Source organism: Prionailurus bengalensis, chromosome A2 (assembly GCF_016509475.1).
Source record: "Prionailurus bengalensis isolate Pbe53 chromosome A2, Fcat_Pben_1.1_paternal_pri, whole genome shotgun sequence".
In the NCBI taxonomy this organism is placed as follows: Eukaryota; Metazoa; Chordata; class Mammalia; order Carnivora; family Felidae; genus Prionailurus; species Prionailurus bengalensis.
The window spans coordinates 106,356,078-106,374,348 of record NC_057348.1 but is presented as its reverse complement, the minus strand read 5'-3'; the positions used below and the strand labels follow the sequence as shown (position 1 = coordinate 106,374,348).

The 18,271-nt window shown below is 36.0% G+C and overlaps 1 protein-coding gene across 10 annotated transcripts in view; it reads left to right on the top strand.

Annotated features, from left to right (window-relative positions):
• The first annotated feature begins 615 nt into the window (after window positions 1-615).
• Window positions 616-18,271, top strand: part of ETV1 (ETS variant transcription factor 1) — a 92,062-nt gene continuing 74,406 nt past the window's right edge. The window contains exons 1-6 of one of the 10 annotated variants that reach the window (XM_043588997.1): window positions 618-922; window positions 1,021-1,217; window positions 1,350-1,481; window positions 2,287-2,374; window positions 3,770-3,817; window positions 13,058-13,111. In XM_043588997.1, the coding sequence (XP_043444932.1) occupies window positions 1,437-1,481; window positions 2,287-2,374; window positions 3,770-3,817; window positions 13,058-13,111 (235 nt within the window). In that variant the 5' untranslated portion in view covers window positions 618-922; window positions 1,021-1,217; window positions 1,350-1,436. Of the gene's footprint in view, window positions 923-1,020; window positions 1,218-1,322; window positions 1,482-1,630; window positions 1,825-2,286; window positions 2,375-3,769; window positions 3,818-4,011; window positions 4,347-5,024; window positions 5,120-13,057; window positions 13,112-18,271 lie in introns of those variants that run through there. The other 9 variants (XM_043588996.1, XM_043589002.1, XM_043589001.1 and 6 more) reach the window with 9 other exon arrangements.

Sequence of the window (18,271 nt, the reverse complement as noted above, 5' to 3'; positions counted from 1 at the left end):
CCTCCCCGCTCCTCCCCTCCTCCATAGTGGACTGGAAGCACCTTGTCCCAGTACACACGTGGGACACATTTGTTTTTTATAGTTTTCTTCACCTAGGTTGCTCTGTGGTCCTGCTAATTCTTCCTCCCAATGCACCCCCTCCTGACAAGCAATTCCTCAGCTCCCAGGTGATTTTACTCATGGATTCTTTATTTTACTGTCCCATGAATGATAATATCTTGTTTTACTTGAGGGATGGCTGATAAAATGAAATATTTTTGATAAACCATTATGGTGGTGCTGGATGTTGAAAAACAGGGGAAGAATTTGGGCCAAAAGCTTAGTGGGAACGAGGCTATAGAGCGAGGTGGGCTCGTTATCAGGTTAAAAGTACAGGGGGCTGGAGATCTTGAGGGAGGCGATTCGGAGGAGTAAGGAGGCACAGGCTTGGTGGATCGCCCTTCAGGGTATGTATCCGAACCGAACAAAAGTGCTTTAGGAAATCAGCCCAGTAGTGGACCTAACACACCAGTAAGGAGAACTAGCGACACATGGCTTCAGTGTCCCGGACGCCTTAACAATAAGCAGCGGCTTAGGAAGGCAGCTGATTTCCTCTTAGGCGTTTGCTGACTGTGGACCCAGCGCCAGCCCGCGGAACATCCCTGTAGGAAGAGGGGCGCGAGAGATCCACGAGAAGGGGCAGCAAGCCGCCTGATTGACAGCTCGAAATCTGATCTTGTGAAAGAGACGCGGAGCCAATGGGAGGCAGCGATCCATCAGTTTGGATTGGAGGCCCCTGGAGGAGAAGTAGAGGAAAAACCACCGAATTGAGCTCTGTCAGAGGCGCTTTCGGCTTCCAAGGGGGAAGTGCTGGGCGATAATTAATGTTTTTATTAAATTTGGAGGGAATTTTTTGCAGCCGTTCGCCTAGCGTGGCCTTCAGGTGGGTCTTTCCAACAACTTTTTATGTCTCTCCAGATAATTGCATGGTTGTGGGTTGCAAAAACTATCCTTATGAAAGAGGTGTCTCCGTCTCTCTAGTCCCGTTAGGTGCAAAGCAAGTCTCGTTGATCGCCATTGCTAGTTTTGCACACGTTTGCGAATCAGAGCTGCCCGGGGTACACCGACCGCGCAGGGAAACATCGAGAGTGTAAATAAATACATCGCCTCTTGTTCGGATTTTTGCTACTGCCGAAAATATGTAAATTGTGAACTCTCTTGGCTCTCTTTGGATCCAGGTGAAGGAGGCTGTGTAGGGAGGGTTATTTTTTGTGAATGGGACTGTCTGAGGGTAATTAGCTATGCAAATTCAAGAGCTTCATTCATGATTTTTTTTTTTTTAGCCTAAAAGCCATCTTGTTCCCCTCTAGGTTGATAGAAGTCCACATCCCGAGGAAATCTCCAGCTAAATGCTCAAAATATAAAACACTGAGCTGAGCTTTGCGAAGAGCAGCAGAATGGATGGATTTTATGACCAGCAAGTGCCTTACATGGTCACCAATGTGAGTGATCAGTTCGAAAGTTGCTGTTTATAAACTTGACTCCAACGGAGGGGAGGGGGGGGAGGAGAGAGAGAATGAGAAGGGAGGGGGTAAGGGGGTTGGGATTGCAGATACTTTATCTGCTTTGTTGCCACTGTAGGGCGACTCTGCTTCTAGAAGCCCAGTCTTCAAAATGAGCTTACCTTTCAGTGACTTGGATAAGGCATAGTTTTGTTTTTAAGACCCCCCCCCCTTTTTTTTTCTGATTAAAGTGCCCAAGATGAGTGGAAGAGGAGACGGAGGGCAGCAGCAGCTGCACTCAAAGTTTTTGGCTGGGTTTGTCTGCCACATTGAAAAGAATGAAGTTGAGACTAATGCTGACACTTTTTGTTTACATGGGGTGTTTTTCTTTCTTTTTTTCTTGTCTCATTTTTTCCTCATATTTTTCATTTCACCACTCTATTTATGCTTTTTGTTTTGGGGGGTATCAGAGAGAATAAAACTCACTGTATTATAGTCTAGCTTTAATCTAGCTGAAAACGACTTTAAGTGTGATTGCTTAATGTTTTGATGCCAAGATGCCATGAATACAGGACTGATAAGTAGTAGTGTGTTCCGCTTGGCTGGTAACAACTCTCCCTGGTTGTTGAATTCTCAGCTTTCACTGTCAAATGAGCGCAGAAAATGAAGATTAGATTGGATACTATGGACTTTTATTTTTCTATGCAGAGAGAAGATCCAGTAGACTTATATATGCATGTGTTTTTGTGTATATGACATCTGAGGTTTACATTTTTTTTAAAGGATTTTTTCTTTCCCTTTGTAGAATCAGCGTGGGAGAAATTGTAACGAGAAACCAACAAATGTCAGGAAAAGAAAATTCATTAACAGAGATCTGGCTCATGATTCTGAAGGTGAGGTTTGATTTTGGGCTGAATCCCTGCTCTTTACCTATACTCCCTACCCTCATAAAGAAGAGGAACCCTTAAATCTTAGCTTAAAAATAATATTCTTTCAAATTCCTGCATTTAATTGAGACTTTTACTTGTAGCAATTACCATAATGTGACAGTTTGCATTGGAGGATATTTTATGGCCCTGTCACAGACTAATGAAAGAAGGAAATAAAAAGTTAACAGTGACATCCTTCTTTTAATCACTTTTGTGTTTAAATATTCTGGTCCATATGGCATATAACTAATCCCATACACTAAGGTAACAGTTTTAAAATATCCAACACAGTGGGACATAAGCAGCCACGTATACTACTTAATTTCTCCTTTTTACTTTATCAGAAGTAAAACAATATAAATGATTGCTTGATTTCCCATTCCCCTTACACTGAAACCATATACTATTATAAAACTTTTCGTGGATGATTTCAATGACTACATGGTGAGGTCCTAATATCTTGTTTATAGGCCGTCAAGTGTTCACTGAATTGTAATTAAGGCCTAATTAATAATTATAGTAACTATTTGAAAAATTATGATTTTTTTTAAATGCACTGTTGGCTAGGAGTTCAATATATTATAAATTATTCCAGACATACGGTAACATTCATAATGAACTTAATCTACTTAGATTTAATTATCAAAGTTCATTTTGCCATTTTGATTAGGTGTATTGAATTCTGAAACTTAACTCAAATCTTCATCCATATTGGACACCCCTCTCCCTCCTACTATGACAGAATACACAGTTTTGGACTTGGTAATAAACAGGTGCCAGGGAATTACCTCACTTTGACTTTGTAACACCTATTAATGTAGAAATTTTCCTCTACAACATTGTATTCAAAAGTTGTCTCTTTCAGTTTTGAGGCATTGAACCTCAAAACATACAATGCTTTAGAAATTATACCATGTTCTGTTAAATCTTTTATATAAGGTCCAGAAGATAAAAAGAAAATGATTTGCAGTCTTTCTAATCTTTCCCCTGTGAGAGTTGACTCTGTTTAAGAAAGGTTTACGTGGATAGACACACCTTCACCTCAGCCTTTTTGTGACTCCTAGTATATGTGTATTTGGTCTCCCGGATCTTATTATATTAAATTATTGGTTAAAAGGGGGAAACTCCTGCCTTTATTATGTATTTCACTAAAAGAGTTTTTTAAAGAAGTGTTGCTTATAGCAATTACAATGGCAGGATTATTGAGCTATTTAAGTCATGAATCCTATTTTGTTTTTATATTGACTCCCCTCCCTAAATTAAATTGAGATTTAATACCAACTTCATGACAAACAGTTCCATTTAATGGAACCTAAAGGTTTTCAAATCTTTTGTTTATGTCTCTGACTTGTTTTTTAGAACTCTTTCAAGATCTAAGTCAATTACAGGAAACATGGCTTGCAGAAGGTAAGGCAAAAAATTGCTTTAAAAAGAGGGGAAAAGCAACTCTAGAAGGGGTAAAAAAAAAAAAAAAAAAGTCCTGAACTTGCTGTCTTAATGTTCAACCCAATTAATTGAGCTCTAAAAGAGCCACCTCATGTGTCATGCATACATTAGAGTCTCTGATGAGTTTGTCTTTGGGGAATCTGGGGCTGCACTACCCAGTGTCATCACAAATTACCAGGAGAAATTGCTTCCAGCTCCCAATCACATCTGCTTTTGGCAAGAACTAAAGCACCAAGACTTCAAGTTCTAAGCCTCTGTTCAGATTTTAATTGCAATTGATCAGGTTTATATTATTGTACCTCGAGAGACCTCCTAGAGCCAGAACCCGGCTTGCTGTTTCTTTTAGAGCAGCGCATATCATTATTTGGTGTTCTGGTGGAGGACTTTTCTGATGGCAGAAATTAGTTTCTCTGGGTTCATCAGGACGGGATGCTTCAAGATTTAAGTGCAAGTGTCTTCTTTCCACCTTGTTCACAGCACAGAACGTTAGGTGTGTATGCAATACTTAGGAAATCTATGGCTTTAAAAGAAATCTTTGGGGGATTTAAGGATTCAAAATAATGTTTTCTATTTGTTACTATTAGGTGATAGTTGCTGAGATGGGTTTTGCTTTTATGTCACTTTCGTTAGGATTTATTTAATATGGCAAGGTGACATCTAAAGGCAGTACTTTTGTTTTTAATTACTTTTTAGTAAAATTTTGTGCTGCAATCTATTTTATCTTTTATTGGGTACAACTTTATTTTACAGGAACAATGAGATACTGCTTCAGTACAGTTTAATACAACTTGGGAAATGCCTAATATTGAGGGACTTTTGTTAGTGTCCATAATTTGAAATTTTTCTTTTGGATTTGTCATGATAAATGTGGAATATTAATTTTATCCTATGATGTGTTTTATGGGAAACACAAAAAGAAAATTATACATTTTTAAGCCCCGAGTCTAATTTGTATTTCTGTCTGTCTGTTATATGGATATGCAGTTTCCGGAACAGATTTCTAAGATTGTTAAAAGACGAGAGAGAAGGTCTCTTTAAATGGAACCCAAGTGTTGCTCTTGCTACTTTGAGGCTGACTGCAGGGTTTTATCGGGGGTCTTGCTTGCAGTTCATCAAGTTGCTGTTAGCATGTAAAATAAGTTTCTTTGTTTTGCTGATATTCTTGTTCTCTAAAAAGCTTTTGCAATCTTTATAAATCTTTTAAGTTAATAGCTTTCCTAGTAGCCCTTTGAAAGGGTGATTTAATTTGCATGTTCATAAAAGGTGAGTATTGATGAAAGCTTTAGTTACATTTAAAGGTCATTTTGCTTGTCTCTGTAAATGAAACTTATTGCAATAGATTACTTAGTATTGCGACATATACTATACCTTAAAACTTAACTTTTTTTTCAGAAAAATTTGCACAGAGGTCCTTGTGTTAACTTTGATCTGTTAGTTTTGCAAAGTTGAAGGTTGTGAGGACATTATGTTTAGGAGGGAATTTGTGTGCTTATCTAAAATAACTGGAAATGTCTATTTTAATTGTTCTTGAAGATTTTTGGTTCTTAGATGTTTAAGTCTCATTGATTCCAAGGCAGTGCTCTTGCTGGCAGATTTTGAATGTGCATAGCAACTCTGTTTCTGGAATTTTAAAATGTGGATTCTGTGACAGACTCTTGCCATTTTATAATCAGTTTTACTACAGTCTCTTACTTTTGTTTTGTTTATTTGTCGCTCGGGTAAGTGATTTCAATAACTTATCCAAGTTAATCTGTTTTAAAACTCTGCACTTCATATATTCTTACCCGTGATTATTAACGTACCTATACATCAGATCTGAAAGATTTAGCTTTATGTAAAACAAACCTGAAAAATGACTGATGTATTTGGAGGAACATGGACTTTTACATAGAAGGTAATTCATAAGCTTAAATAAGTTCAGGAATTAATCCTCAGGGTGTTTTATCGAATACCCAGGTGGGTGACTGTTTATAAACTATGGATAAGGCTGCATTTTAGAATAATGTAAACAGTTTTCAAAAGAGTTTACGTTAATTTATTCTATCATGATATAAACGTAATGCTGTTAATATGATTTTTTAAATCTTAATAATGGAGAGTTCTTTTTTACTATTTGTTAATAGACTGCACATTTATTTGTATTTTTAGCAACTCTATATAATAATATTATTTGCTTTAGCGTTTTAACTTGACTTATACCACGTGTTGAACTCAGAACAGATCTTAAAATTACAGTAGATTATTTGTAGCTAGGTTTGCCTATTTATGTCCTTCTGGACGTCCACAAATTAAAACATTACCAGATTGGCAGACTATGAACTGTTTCTATATTTCTTTTTATAATGATTGGTAGCCAAGAAAGTGACCATGGAATTTTAAGGCTTCTTGACCCTTTTAAAAAAAAAGATCATGGACGATTAACCAGTTTCTCTCAAGAGTTAGAGTCCCACTGGGAAGTTGAACAGGTCTAAAAATCATATTAGATATGAGTCAAGTTGTGTCCAATGAAAGTTATGTTTTTAAAAAGTTATCAAAGCCCCTAAATACTTGGGAAATGATATATCCTAGAGTGTTTAATTTGTTTTTTCCTGTAAGAATTTTTATAAATTAGATTCAAAGTGCAACATAGGGATTAGTCATAGGTAAAATATTATGAATTATGAAATGTGTTTTACCTCTAAGGACAAATTGGGGTAGATAAGGCGGGGCTATTTGAGGGTGAAGGTTGGAGCCAGTATTCTCAATTTGCTAATATCCTCTAATTTAGGGGGAAGAATGGAAGTGTATTTTACATTTTTAAGCAGGATCAAAAATATGTTTGTGAAGAATGTAACTTTGTATTAGTATCACTTTTTAAGTATTAACCCTGAAATTTAAATGCTGTTAACATATATACCACAATTTAATGTATTCACATCTCATTCTGAAGAAAATTGAAAAGATAACGTTTTCAGTGACCACAGTAGCACTTAAAAAAATAATATCTGTCGTTTTAAAATTTTGCCAAAGCCGCTTTATAATTTTACTATGTACAATTTTTTATTGATTCTTTTTCTTTTGAATTAGATTGCTACTGACAGAAAGGCAATTTCAATTATTTGATCTCATGAAATAATGAGTTCATATATCAATCCTATCAACATCATGGTAATGTCTTACTCTTAACATCCTGTTTTAAGTGATGCTGTAGTGAATGGTGTCCTAGAAATTGGTAGTTAAAATGGACCCTTTTGTGTGTTAGGAAGATAACTAGAAGGATATAAAGTTGAGTTTAAAAAGGATTGCATTCTTCCAAAGTTGCTTATTAGAGCTTACCTACTAACATAACTTAAAGAGAAACCGTATATTTCCTGTGTATCTAATGTGAATACATAGCACATTTTGAACATTGTTTTTGGTGTGGATCTAGATGTTCTTGAGGTTCCATTTCATCAGTAATATTAAGGACAAAAGTCAACAGTGATTTGCTGCCACAGGATAGAATGTTTCTCAGTGGTGTTATAGTTAAGTTTCCTGCTGCCACCACACTTAAATCTAAGTTTTCTCTTCAAGAACAGCCTTTCTACACCAAAAGTTATTGCTTCCGGCAGATAGGGCTTCTTTTTTTTTTTTTTTTTTCCCTTTTGTGTTGTGTGACCTTCAAATAAAAGTTGAGTTAACAGTAGAGATGTCTGCCTTTACTTCAGTGGCTGATAGTAAATTTACATTCAAAATAATTTCTAATGAAGTCCCTTTAAATAATAGGTGCTGTTGTTACTCGCCTTACATAATGCCACCCACAATGCACCCTGGTCCTAATGTACTCATTTTAATTTTTCAAAAATTATAACTGTTTCTTGTTAAAATGGAACATAAATTGGATATGTGTCCATTAATGTATTGTTTTTTCTTTTAAATGTGATCCGGTAAAAACTAAAGATTTTAAAAACTACGTTATGTTGTGTGGTTTACGTAAAACAGGAAATGAGAATAAAGCATCAAATTACCGAAGTCCATCCTATTTCTTAGTTTTGAGCAAGAATCATTTCATGTGTAGGGGGGAGGGGCGTGACCCCTCTTGTTGTTGTATCAGGAAATACTCTAAAATATGAGAGCAAGACTTCTCATTTGGACTTGATTAAAAGATAGCAGGTAAAGTAAATGTATTATATTTCTAAATATTTATTGGAATTCTATAAATGCCTTTTTATCTAGAGTCTACTTGCAAACCACCCCCCTCACCAAAACAAAAAGCCAAAAAAAAAAAAAAACGAAAAAACAAAAAAACCCACCAAACTTTGTTTAAATAGATCTTGGATCTGGTATAGCTTAGATACAGTTTTTCCGGAAGGTCCTAAGGAGTGTTAATGAAATACTGCTTTTCTGGTTCAGTTATAAGAAATGTGTCATGTTTTGGATTTAATAATATAACTTTATTCCCTTTGACCTGTGTACAAGCTTGTAATTAAAATGATAGTAATAATGTCAGACCTCCGTAGTATTAGAGAAAATAGAAACAACAGCTCTTAAGCCACACTTAAGTTTTCAAGTCACTGTAGGTTAATGTTAGGAATTGAAGCTTATTTGAGGCTTAAGACAACTAAAACGTACTGTTTTCTTTTTTTTTTAGAGCATCAAGTATTAAAGATGTCTCTGTCATGCAGAAAAGCTTTCTCTCTCTCTTTTTTTGTCTCTTTAAATATGTTTATACTGCCGTATTAATTAATGCTTATACATTGGTACAATCATTTTAATTTTAAAAGCGGATGTGGTATAAAACCAGGCTTAGTGGCTTCATGATTATTTTGTTCCGTGGCCCGAAGCTTCATTTTAGGATTACACAGAATGCCACTGTGCAAAGGTTGATTTTCTTGTTGTTTTACTTTTATTTAAAATAAAATTTAAGTTTATTCAGAGCAACTCATTTCTAATTCTTTGGTTCAAAGTGAAAGGCTACAAAGTTCAGCAATAATCTAGTCTAATCTCAGGATAAAGAAAATCTGAATAATAGGCAAGAAAAACAAGGCATTTCTTCAATGAATTTTTTCTATCCTTGCTTCCTCCATCCTTCTCTCCATTCTCTTAGCTCCTTCCTTCCTTCCTTCCTTCCTTCCTTCCTTTTCTTCTTCCTTCCTAGTTTTAGACATTTAGGTTTTTGTGACAAGTTACCCTATAAAGCAGGACACAATAAATCAGTCAATCTATCCATTGATCATCTATCTGTCTATAGATGTCTAGATAGATAGATTTAATTTTGTAAACTTGTCATTTATTTAAATGTATACCTTAATGAACCCGAGCTGTATTTGAGATAGAGTGATAAAATCGGTGTGTTTATTGCAAGTTCAAGTTGACTTGCTTTAGCTCTCTGGAAGGGTGTGACATGAAAAGATTGCGGTTGGGCCACATGGCTCATGCTGGACTGTGTTTTTGTGAATGGAGGCAGAACTCCAGTTCTGCCTGCTTGTCTGGAGGAATTGCTGAGGAGATCAGCTGTCTCATTCACAGGCAGAAAGAATGACTCATACATCTTCCGCCTTGTTTGGCTCCAGGTCATTGTTACAGTGGATAGAACTGGTTTTAATTAAATATTAACCCCTTTTATACTTGCCATTTGTTCCATTTTTAATTTTCCCACTTTTTTTTTTTTCATAGCTTTACAAGAAAACTTCACGGACACCTAGTTTGTAAGAAACAGGTTGCCTGCAGCCAACCTTGGAAAATATTTAAACTCTCACCTTTTCTTAAGTAATTATTATTTCATCTGAAAGCTCAGCATAAGCATAAAAATAAAGGAACTCTATTTACAAACTGCCACCGTGCCCGAAGTGTTAGTTAAGAAAGTATGTTGAAACTAAAAACGCGGGTTTGTGATGCTGTGACATCTGAATCATGATTAATATTTTTGAGTTTGTTTTTCGTAGTCTGTATTGCTATGCAGTAAAGAGAGAGAGAGAGAGAGAGAGAGAGAGAGAGAGAGAGAGAGAACAACTTTGGATAATAATCTAGGTAAAGCAAATAGCTGAGAGTGCAGATACTACCCTTTTAAAGCTGAAGTCCTGAGACTTGATGGCAACTTGTCTATTAATGTGCAATGAACTGATAGAGCCACTCCAGCTATTACCAATAAAATCCACATGCTTAATCTTCTTGAAAGCCTTTTATTGGTCTTTTGGTATATACTTTTCCCCCTTGTCCTTTCTTACTCTTCCCCTTCCTCTTTAATTACATAGTGTGGGGAAACATTTTCATTCCCCAAAGGTGATTATTGCAAGCATAGTTGATAATAGATAGCAGTGAAAATAGTATTTTTTAAAGGTTGGCCTCTATTGTTAATTTTCGACTTTGGAGTTGGTATGGCTTGCCACACATTTTCAGGCAGCTGTAGTTTGCTACTTCACAGAATTCCCGTGAATTGAGGAAAAAAGGAAACGCATGATACGAGTGTGGCAATACTTTGTCATATTTTCCTTGCCCAGATCCAACGTGTGTTTTTCGTTAACTGCTTTCCTTTTACTCTAACTTGAAATTAGAAGTATACTTAAGCCTTTGTCTATTTAAGTAGCATGCCTGCTTCATTTGGTCTATTCAGTTCCTTAAGATTAGCTTCTGTGAAAATGTGAGTCATATGTTTTTTGTTAAAATTCTGTAATATGTTCAGGCATAAGTGTGAAGTATTTATTCAGTATGTTAAAGAGTTAGAACAGAAATAGCAGCTCTACAGCAATTCGTATTCTTATTCTTTTTACAAATTGTTATGCACCTATTTTCTATGTATCTGGAAGTATAACTTCCAGCTTGTTCTAAAATTTTGCTTTTTTTGCTCCCCAACATATTCCAGCACATACGACGTATCAAAAAAATCATCAGTGATTTTTATATCTCTCTTGCAGTGATACGTATCCCAGAGTTGCAATTTTGTCTTATGATAGTAAGGAAAAAATAATGTCTGGCCTTTAGGACACTCATACCAGCATATTCAGTTACAAATATATTTTTGTTACTCACCAGCTATTTTTAACTATTCCTGTAAAGGGATATTACATTTTTATTAGATTCTTGTAAATGTTGGCTTTTAAAAAGCATAGTAATTGCTGTGGCTGATAATTTTGCATCTCAATAGTTATGTCTATTTAGCTGTTAATTTCGAAGGCAAACCAAAACATGTGGATTTGATGGAAAAATGTGTAGGATTTGGTTCTGTCTATGTGCTGTTATTTATTAAGTAGATATTGAAAACATTTTTTTTTTGGTGTGAAAACTCTACTTGTACAACTCTGTGAGAAAAATGAAGCTTACTGTAATGTGAAAAAATGTTTATAGTTAGAGAATACTAATGTACAAATTGTAGCATTTTTTTTAATCCCTTTCCAATATAATTCCCGAGAGCTGAAGATGTGTAACGTGCATTGTAATGACGGGAGGAGTTGTGTGTGTGTGAATTGAAAGAAGTGGGTGAGAGGTGAAAGTTTGGAAAAAATAAGTCACATTTAGAATTCCATGTAGTTGTCACAGAAAACCTGTATTAACACTTTTACACCGAGGAATAAAATACAGTTCAAATAGGTTAAATAATGCATGTAGTTTACACTGATAGGAAGTCATAAAACTATGATTTGAAGTTCGCATGACCTTCGTTATCCATGGTAGCAGACATTAGTGGAATATGAAGGGGGCAAAAGAAATCTCTTCTTTTATTATAGGTTGATCAGTTAATAGCTTGGAAAAAAGTTCTTAACATTTTTGGTGACAGAGGATGGAATTTGTCTTTAATAAGCTGATCTACTGGTTCACAGAGAACGTTAGGAAAGAATGTAATGTCACATTGTATATATTTTAATACTTGGCAAGATTTTCATTGGTTCTCCTTTTGAAAACATGATATAAATTTTATTCAGCCAGATATTTCCCGTTTAAAAAATGTGATTAAATAAGCCAACACAAAAGAATGCTTAATCCTATTTATGTTGTATTTCTTTTTTATACAAAAATTTTAATACAGAATTCCTTTTTATAGGGAATTTTTCTTAAATCATTCAACTACCAATCCAAAACTTTTTCAGCAAAGAGTGATTCTGTTCATAAACTTTCCCCATTCAGAGTAGGCTCTTTTTAAAAAAAATTAATTGACATTTATTTTAATATGACTTGACTGGATAAAACGTTTCAGTATTAGATAATACTAGTAAAGTAATACTAGTAATCACATCATAGCTAAAGTTAAATAGAACAACTCCTATTTTTACCAAATTAAAAGTAACTAACTTCTGTTTTATGTAGTTTGTGTGTATGTGAGTATGTATATCTGTGTGTGTACCCGAAAACTTGTTTTAGCAATATCTTGTTAGTTTGGAATAGGTTATTTTGATGTCTGAATCAACCATGATGAAAATATTTTAGAAGCGAAAAACTGTCCTTGTGTTTTGATGGCTGCTGAATGCATTAAGTCCTTGCTATTCAGTATTTTTTTCCTTTACTAAAAATAGGGAAGGTATTTGACGTGAGAGTTGATGAACTACTGATATTCTTTTCATTAGTGTTGTATAGTTGCCAGGAAAATACTTGGTATGAAAAGATTGACTTTATTTTTATTATTTATACTGTATTATGACACAATCACTAAAATACAATATTGTCTTATATATGACCAAAATCAAAGACAATGCTTTCATTAAAAAAAAAAAAAGTCTGTAGCCTATTTTGGCCAAATTTAGGTCAAACATTTTTAATTATGGCAGTCTAATTTGCAATAGGCCGAACATACCAGAAGCAGGCATTTCTGAAAAAGCAGAGGGATATGTGTAGCTGCACGTCGTTTGAAAGAAATTGTGTAGTTAATTTAGATGGGCTGCTGAAGCACTGGCTGAGTGAATTGAAATACTTCTTCATTCTTGCAAAGAAGCACTGCAGCTAATAGAAATCCTGTAGCTTCTTCTATTTTGTATGTCTCTCTTATTTCCATCTGGCAGGTGATAGTCAGAGGGACCACAACTGCCCCAATTACATTTCTGACATAAAATGTTTTCTAGTTGACATCAATGGTTGCTTCTATTTTCCCTCCCAAGTATGGCCGTCAATACCGGTTGAAATAGGAGCTCATTGGCAAATAATCACAGGTTTGATCGGAGCTGAAACAGATCTTACTTGAAAGATCTTACTTGACATTCCTTATGCCTTGGCAGTTTCTCTCTTAATTTTTTTTTAATTTCTTTTTTTCTTCAGCTCAGGTACCTGACAATGATGAGCAGTTTGTGCCAGACTATCAGACTGAAAGTTGTAAGTATAGTATGACTCAACTCTTGAATTTTTCTGTCTTTCTTGTTTCCTTCTTTCCTTCTTTCTCTCTGGTTGGTTTCTACTTCCAGTGTCTGTTCTTGCATTATGTTGGTACCTTTCTAGCTTACAGTCATGAGATGATTATATTTGTCAAGTTGTGACATCAGCAGGGTCCCTATATGATCTGAGTAGAGCTCCAAAGAGTAGCCAAGGAAAACTGTTTTGATTAAAAGATGGTCCTATTCTCTGTATTTGGTTAATATCCTTGGAGAAGAAATAGGGTACGATCCATGAACGTGCAAGTGTTTACTTACAATTTTTTTTGTTATGTTCACGAGAAAAAGACTAAATGCTGATGGGAGAAAGTCAGTAGTTAACATCCACGTGAGATTATTTATTGAATAACTTATACAAATGCATTCGCTCGTATTATTTTACATTCATGAACTTGCACTTGTTTTGATTTAGTTTTTACCTTCGTTTTTTGCTTCCTAGTTACAGTAAGACGCATGGACGGAGCCCTTGGCTTCTCTTATGATCCCTTCCAGTATTTCTTTCCCTGAGCCTTGCTCTAGGGCCTGTCAGAGAATGCGTGAGTTGTGATTCACAGGATGCTCACCTCCCAGGAATCCCCGAGTGAGCATTATGCTTGTACAAACATGGCTGCCTCGGGGGTTCCTTCTCTATTTTAGGCTTTGCCATTCTACCAACTAACTACAGCTGTTGACCTGAGGTGTAAATAGTAAAGAAAGGGGTATAAATGCCATCTTGATTATAAAACTGACCTAATACGTTTTCATTCATTAGTACCACTTAAAGCTCTAACTTGTTTCATTTTTTCCAGACCACTGACAGTTTCACAGGGGGCAGTATCAATAGCTACCAGAAATGCTTTCCACCTTACAATTTAGCAAACCCATATTCTCACACCTAATATCACACATCTCCTACAGATACCTCTGTGACTTTGAGAAACAGATGTCTGTAAGCCATGTTTTCCCCTTTTATGTTTGGTGTTTTCAATTTCCCAGGTGTCAAGAGTTGTGAGAGGTTATATCCATATCCTCTCCTGTGTTTTAGTTGAGCTCTATTACAGTTTTCTTTGCTTAATTGTGGTAAAATATACGTAACAGAAAATTTACCATTTTAGCCATTTTATAAGTGGGCAGTTCAGTGTCACTCACGTTGTTATGCAAACATCAACACTGGCCACCTCCAGAACTTTCTCATCATTTCATACTGAAACTCTGTGCTTACTAAAAACTAACTCCCCACTCCCCCCAGCCCCTGGTAACTGGTCTTCTCTCAGCTTAATTTTTGATCTGAGAAGATAATTTTGTGTGCTGTTTAATGTCTGAATATAGTTATTAGAATACGATTTCAAGAAGCCTATTCAACAATGATATAGAACTAATTAGAGATTCTTAGAAATTCCCAGAAAGATGACATCTAAGGATGCTGGCTAGGCAAGGCCTGCCTTTCTTCTTTATAGTGTGGGAAGGGAATGGTCACACTTCTAGCATTACTCTTTCTGGACATTTGAGTGTTTTCTAAAAGTTAAACCTGTCATCTGAGTGGGAGAAGTATTCTCCTTGAGTCATTTTACATCTGAAGAAATTGGTAATGCTTCCAATACTATACCAAATGCAAGGGTAAAATCACTACCAAAAAATACAAATTCGTTCCTTTTCTTATTTTGATGTCTTTTCAGTTTTTCAAATTCTTGACTCTTTTGTGTCCTTGAACTCTTTCTTCTCTTGGTCCACAGTGGGGTGATTTTTTCCTTTCCCTTTTTACTGCTTTGGTAACTCTTCTTCACTCCACTCATCTTCCTGCCCTTCTGTTTCCCTAGGGTTCTGTCTGCAAGCCTTTGCTCTTATTTAACTTGTGCCATCCTTGCAAAGTCCCGTAGAACTATCTGTGATGATGGAAGTGATCTGTATCTGAAGCATTTGGCATTATAGCCACTAAACACATTGCTCACTGGGCACATGAAGTGTGGTTCATGAGACTGAAGATGGGAATTTTTTTGTTTAATTTTTACAACCTTAGATATGAATAGACATGTGGCTCTTTGCTGCGGTAGTGGTCAGCCCAGTTTTGTGTAGTGATGTCTCCCACATCATTATCTCTAGCGTGTGTGTCCCCTCTGCCCCTGTCTACTGGGCATCTTCACTGCTCCACCAACTCATCCTTGATGCTTGTGCCAAGTCAGAAAAAACTCAACCCTCGGCTCTTAGCTTGGCATTGGCGTAAAACACTGTTACCCGTGGTGTTCCACAGACAATTCCTGCTCCGCCAGGCCAGTGTGGAAATTATTGTTACAATTTTTCCTGATCAGCCTCTCTCGTCTGCTTCCCTTGCCTTTCCCAGTTGATGACATCACCATCCAAGCGGGAAATCTTTATCTTCAATCCCTCCCAGTTCTTTACTGTACACTTTCAGTTGCTTACCTTACCAAGTTGTTGATTCTGCCTTTCAAAAATCTCTTCATTTTGTGGTCTCTGCTTATCTCTGTTTCATGCTCTGGGTTCACATCCACATTCTGTCTTGACTGGTCTAGTGCATAAGCCTTTTGATTGGTGTTCTTGCCTTCAGTTTTCCCTCCTCCCAATGCATTCTCTGCAGTGGCATTAATACATAGCTGTCTGACCTTGTTAATTTTCTCCTTAAACTCCCTTCAGAGCAAAGTCTTCCAGAACATTATTCTACAATCTGGACCTCGACTTGCTGTGTCAGTTTTAACTTTTGCCAGCCCAGCACCTGGTTCCTCCCTATCTGCTGAGCTTGAGCCCTTCTAATTTTTCAGGTCTCGGAACAGATGAAGCTGTTTTAGGTCTCTCTGCCTTTGTACATGTGGCTCATTTTGCTTTTTTAAACTTGTGCTTTTGCTCTGTGGTGGTGGCAGACCTCCTACTCCAGACTAACCTTAGGCTTCACCGTGTTGAAGTCTTTCCTGACTTTGTCTTGCCGTCCATACCCTGCAGAGTGAGACTCCACAGCACCTTGTAACATTTTAGATACATGTCTTTCTTCAATAAGACTAAACTGTTGCAGGATTAGGAGCATAACTGTTTAGCAAATACAGCAGCACAGAAGATAAAGTGGTTACCCTAAATGTGATCTTCTTCTTAGGACTTTTTTCCTCCTAAGTCTTTTCAAAGTCTTAATTCCCTTCTTAAGGTAGAAATACATGATCACGCCTTAAAACAATAGATGTAATCTCATTTTGGAAAAACATGCTAAACCATGATTGTTTAGCCAAACATTTTCACAATGGTAAAGTTTTATTTGTCCTCAGTAGTGAATATTTACAGTTTAACAAGTGAGGTTCTGGGACTTGTGAATAAAACACCTAATTATGAAGGAGACCTCTAAACAAAGGTGAAAATAAATCTGAAATAGTCTAATGAAAAGGAAATGGAGATGTGCTTTATTTCACATTTTCATTGACATAAAAAACTATTGTTCAGAAGATAGTGAACAGCTAATTTCGATGTTCATTCATTGAGAACAGAACAAAGGAAAATGATTTAAAAAGAGAAATAGGGTATATGAATTAAATGCTAAGGATTTCTGGAGGCAGGAGGTTATCAAATATTGGAACTGAAAGTTTAGATTGTCTGCTAAATGCCCTATACAAATGTTTGATTCTTCTCTGGGAATGCCTAGTGGAGCAGAGGCATCCTATCTCTAGGAATAGAAAGAAACCCCACCCCCTCTGTGTGGCCCATCTACAAATTCTGTGGGGCCCTTTTTTCAAATGTAAATAACCAGATTTCCTTACCTACCTCAACCACATAAAATGCTTCTCTTTTTATTGCTTTAGCCCTTTGATAAGTGTAGGTTAGGAGAATGAGCAGCTAAAGTCTGCTCAACACTGGATTACAGAGCATACATTTGTCTGTAATGTGTAAATCTATGTAGAAAAGTAGAGAACAGAGCATTCAAACATGGTGAAAAATGAGATTAAACCATAATACTTGGGTTTTCCCTAAAAATATTCCCATTCTTTATTTTTACTTCTAAAACATGTCAATTGGAAATCCAGAATAGAAAGATCTATAGCTTGCTGCTGATCGTTTTGAAGGGTGCTGACTTTTGGAACACCTATGTAGACATCAAAAGCAAATGAAAAAAACAAAAACAAAAACAAAACAACTCCCTACAAGTCCATCCTGGGAAGTGAATGGAGGCTGAAAGAAAAGATTACTTGGCTATCACAAATTGTTTATGACTTAGAAACAAATCTTTTCAGAACTCAGACACTCTGCTGAATAAAGCAGAATTACTTTAAGATATGCTTTAGTCCAGAGGAAGTAGAATTCTGTCTTTTTCGGAAAAGAGAATTTAAAGAATATTTAGAAGGTAGATTAGCCTTATCTTTCCAAATTAGATGCACATCTATATATAAACTGAAGTTTTGTAGATTATGTGCTTTAAATTTATACATTAATAATCTTATATTTTAAACTACATACTTTACATTTTAGTTGTAGCACTCATCTTTTGAAATCTACTGCATATCATTTTTTTCACTGCAATAATATAAGTTTTCTAACTAGTTTGCTTCCATTTGGTTATATTAGTTCCTTTCATTGTTTTCTCTAAGTGATTCACATGATAGATGGTATTCTCATTTACATTTTACCTCTTCCCAGAATATTCCCAGGGGTATAACCAGGGTTATGCAAAAATTCCCAGCGGGATAGATCTTTGTAACTGTACTCCTTTCTCTTACACTCAAGAAAGAATAGTGGAATGGAATTCAGTTAGAATAGTGTCATTAAAGGAATAATAATAACCTTGACTCTGCTATGTTTGTGCATCACAAAGCAAATATTAAAAGCTTGCAAGTTTGTATACTTCAATTGAAATTTGTAATATGGCACTGGTGGCCCAACTGAAAAGAATCAGGACAAACCAGTGTGTGGGGTCTCAGCTGTTTAAAGCCTCTATTACGTGGGTGATACCTTGTTCAAATAAATGAAAGTCGTAGCTATACTTCTTTTTCTTCCGAATTAAAAAATTAAAAAAAAACATAGTACTTTGGTCCTTTTTGCAGTTACATGGGGCCGGGGGAGGGAGGACCTTAACAGATTACTATTGCAAATCTTCTTTTTAAGAAACTGAAGCCAGAGAAGTGTATGCAGACCCTGA